Source organism: Sapajus apella, unplaced genomic scaffold, assembly GCF_009761245.1.
Source record: "Sapajus apella isolate SASKATOON/1434 unplaced genomic scaffold, GSC_monkey_1.0 scaffold127, whole genome shotgun sequence".
NCBI classification, from domain to species: domain Eukaryota; kingdom Metazoa; phylum Chordata; class Mammalia; order Primates; family Cebidae; genus Sapajus; species Sapajus apella.
Window position 1 is genome coordinate 964,854 of NW_022437067.1, and position 3,718 is coordinate 968,571.

At 63.1% G+C, this 3,718-nt stretch overlaps 1 protein-coding gene across 1 annotated transcript in view; it reads left to right on the forward strand.

The window, feature by feature from the left end:
- The first annotated feature begins 2,183 nt into the window (after nt 1-2,183).
- CALML6 (calmodulin like 6) overlaps nt 2,184-3,718 on the forward strand; it is a 1,792-nt gene continuing 257 nt past the window's right edge. The window contains exons 1-4 of the mRNA XM_032262000.1: nt 2,184-2,368; nt 3,065-3,239; nt 3,380-3,524; nt 3,600-3,700. Coding sequence (XP_032117891.1) covers nt 2,366-2,368; nt 3,065-3,239; nt 3,380-3,524; nt 3,600-3,700 — 424 coding nt within the window. The 5' untranslated portion in view covers nt 2,184-2,365. The remainder of the gene's footprint in view (nt 2,369-3,064; nt 3,240-3,379; nt 3,525-3,599; nt 3,701-3,718) is intronic.

Consider the following 3,718-nt stretch of genomic DNA (forward strand, 5'->3'; position numbering starts at 1 on the left):
TTGGGCCAGGCGCGGTGGCTCATGCCTGTAATCCCAGCACTTTGGGAGGCCGAGGCAGGAGAATCGCTTGAGGCTGGGAGGCGAAGGTTGCAGTGAGCCAAGATCTGACCACTGCACTCTAGCTTGGGCGACAGAGCAAGACTCTGTCTCAAAAAAAAAAGAAAAACAAAAAAAAAAAAAAAGGAAAAAAAAGCTGCTTATTCTGTCACATGCTACACCATGGATGAAGCTCAAGGACATTAATCCAGCCACAGAAAGACAGTGTATGATTCCACTGATAGAGGGTCTACGTAGTTGAATTCTTAGGAACAGAAAATAGAATAGGGATTGCCGTAGGCGGGGGCAGGTGGAAGGGGGACCTGCTGTTCAACGGGTGCAGAGGGTGAGTCTCAGGATGAAAGGTCTGGAGCTCTGCTGTGTGGCCGGGTGTGGCCGTGAACACAGCTGCACTTGCACCCGAATGAGGCTGAGGCGGCATTCCGATTGTTACGGGGTTTTACGTGTTTTCTTGTGGAGCATACCCCTTCAGTGATCAGTAGAGACAGAAGAAGGAAAATAAAGGCTGTATGACACTCAGGTCCCAGCGGCACAGGGCGTGTCCGAAGGCCACACAGAGGCCGGTCAGCACAAGGAGAGAGGGGGACAGAGGGCGAGGACCCGGACTGCTACCTTCACTGCGTCGTGGGTCAGGGCAGAAGGCAGATGGAGGGGTTGACGGTGGCTGTGGCCGGTGCTGCCCCTCCCCACCGTCGTCAGGCCCGGGGAGAGGGTGGGGGGCGTTGCCGCTGCTTTACATTGGGCTCCAGGGGTCACAGCTCTGAGTTTAACTCGTCAGGCCACCGGGCTGTCTGGAACCTTCAGGACTTAGCCCAGGAATGCCAGAAGCTAGAGGTCTGGAACGGAGGAGGCAGAGCCGGCTGTCTACCGGCTGTGGGAGTTGTTGGGGTTCGGGCTGGCCCAGGGCCACGAGGTCAGTGCAGTCCCCTGTGTCTCTGTACCTGGCTGGCCTGCACCTGGGGACCTGGAGCCAGGAACGCAGGGTGTGCTCTGGCCGGGGTGCTGCTGCTCCCCCCATCCTGTGCCCCTGGTGGAAGGTGCTCCGTGCGTGAACTGTCCCCTGCCCCAGCCCAGAGGGAATTTGAGGCCAGGGAGCAACCAGGATGAAGGGCAGGGCCTCCCTGGGCACCACCAGACCCCGGGCCGCTTGTCCTCCAGCCCCGGCCTGCTTGGCTGAGGTGCCCTGGGCCGCTGGCCTGTCCTCCTTAGCATCAGTCTTGCAGTCTCAGCAGCTGGCCTGCGTCTCGGCGGGAGGCATCCTGTGGCTTCAGGTTTTCTGGCAGGCAGAGGGCTGGGCTGGCGGGGGACGCTGAGTGCCCCACCTGCTCAGACTCTTCATGCCGGCAACGGGCCAGCTGGGGGCAGGTGTGAGTGTGACCCTCAGTACGGCCTGCAACTGCAAATCTCACGCCCCTGCCTGGGTGGGGTGGGGAGGGGCTGGACCCTGGCTTTGGGAGTCTGGTGGAAATTAGACCCAGGGCGGGCCTGAGGAGGAACACACGTGTGCAGGCGTGTGCTCCACTGCGGCATGTCCTTACTGACCAGCCCGGGCACCAGGCCCCCTCGGGAGCCGGCTTTGCTGTTCCGAGTGGAAAGGAGGTCAGGTTTCCCTGAGAAACCCCAAAATAGCCCCCAGCTGTGCCTGGCCTCCAGCGGGCAGCCCAGCCCCCAGGCCCCGTCTGACTTGCCGCCTCCCCCACTACAGCCCCAGCCCGTGTCCTGCTGTCCCCTCCGGGAATGGTGGCCAAGGGGTGCCTGATGTTCATTCAACCTGTCCTTAGAGTTTGTGATGTGCTGGCACATGCTGTGCTCCCACCAGGATGGGCGGGTGGCCGGCTCTGAGCCACTGGGCACCAGCTGGCCAGGCTGGTCTTCGGCAAGAAATCTCACTGGCAGGGGATGACAGCTTGGGAGCAGGGTCCTGTGAAGACTTGCTGGAGGGCCCCACCTCTGGGGAGGTAACTCAGGTTGGTCTGGTGAAGAGGGAACAGTGAGGGGAACAGCGTGTTAGAGGCCCCCACGGCTCGGCCCTTTCCTGCCCCCTGCACTTGGCCTTCCTGCCCATCTTCAGGGTCAGGGAAGCCCAGGCCAAAGCAGGCTGGGAAGGGGCCCTGTGGATGAGGCTGAGAGCCTGTCCCCAAATAGGGCCAGCAGGATTTCCCACCATAAAAGGCTCTTGGAATCTGGACCCCAGGGACCCCAGGCAGCCAGGCCCAGCTAAAACTCAGCTGCCACCACTGGCCCAGTGCTCTGCCCACAGCAGCCCTGGTGCCACCACCCTGCAGGGTCCTGTTACACGGCCACCGCCATGGTAATGTTGCTCCTGTGCCCCACAGAGCCTCTAATGGGATGGCTGGCTGGGTTGAGCTGGAGCCCGGAGGTGCGAGGATCTGCCTGGGAGCCTGGGCAGGAAGGGGCTGAGGTGGAAGAGGGGGCCACGCCCTGCTGCCGCCAACACAGCCTTGCTCTGGGGCCAGGGCGGAGCAGCCGTCTCTGGAAGCCGGGTCCCAGGCGGGAGGCAGCAGTGGTGGCAGGCAGGTGTGGCTGGTGCTGGACTCTCCTTCCAGAATGTCACACAGCTGGAGCTGGGGGCTCCGCTTCGGGGGCCGTAACATAGTCTGGGATGGAAGCCTTTCCCAGGCGGGGGCTGGGCTCCTCCCTGCACTGCTCCCAGCTTCCTACACCTGCCTCACTTGGTGTCCACTGCCAGGCTCCAGGGCTGCAGACTGGCCTGCCTGGCCCTGCAGCTCCCACCGTTCCCTCAAAGCTGGCCCCTGCCTGGCTGGCCCTTGCCCCTGTGAGCTGCCTGGCGGAGCCCTGCTGGCCTGAAAACCCCTGGCGTGCCACCCTTGTCCGGGAAGGCTGCTCTGAGCTGGGGGCCTCCTCTCCACCACTCACCTTGCAAGGCTGTCTATGGAGGGATGCGGGCAGGGGGCACCTTCGACCCTTCCCTGGACACAGGGGCAGAAGGGGCTCCGGGTCAAGCCGGTGTGGGTGTCCCCTGCAGACGGAGCGCCTGTCGGCCGGGCAGATCAAGGAGTACAAGGGCGTCTTTGAGATGTTTGATGAGGAGGGCAACGGGGAGGTAAAGACCGGGGAGCTGGAGCGGCTCATGAGCCTGCTGGGCATCAACCCCACCAAGAGCGAGCTGGCCTCCATGGCCAAGGACGTGGACAAAGACAGTGAGCCTGCGCTGGTGGGGGGCGGGCAGCCGCGGGGGGCGGCCCTGGGTCAGGTCTCAGCGCCCATCAGGGGGAAGAGGCAGAGCCCACGGGCAGTGCTGTGCCCACCACCCCTTGAGCCCCAGCTGTGCTCCCTGCAGACAAAGGGTTCTTCAACTGCGATGGCTTCCTGGCACTAATGGGAGTTTACCATGAGAAGGCCCAGAACCAAGAGAGCGAGCTAAGGGCGGCATTCCGCGTCTTTGACAAGGAGGGCAAGGGATACATCGACTGGAACACACTCAAGTAGGGCCCGGGTGGGCGGTGGGCAGCAGGCGGGCACGGGCAGGGCCAGGGAGTGGCTGAGCACAGGTCCCGCAGGTACGTGCTCATGAATGCCGGGGAGCCCCTCAACGAGGTGGAGGCGGAGCAGATGATGAAGGAGGCCGACAAGGACGGGGACGGAACCATCGACTACGAGGGTGAGTGGGCTCCAGCCC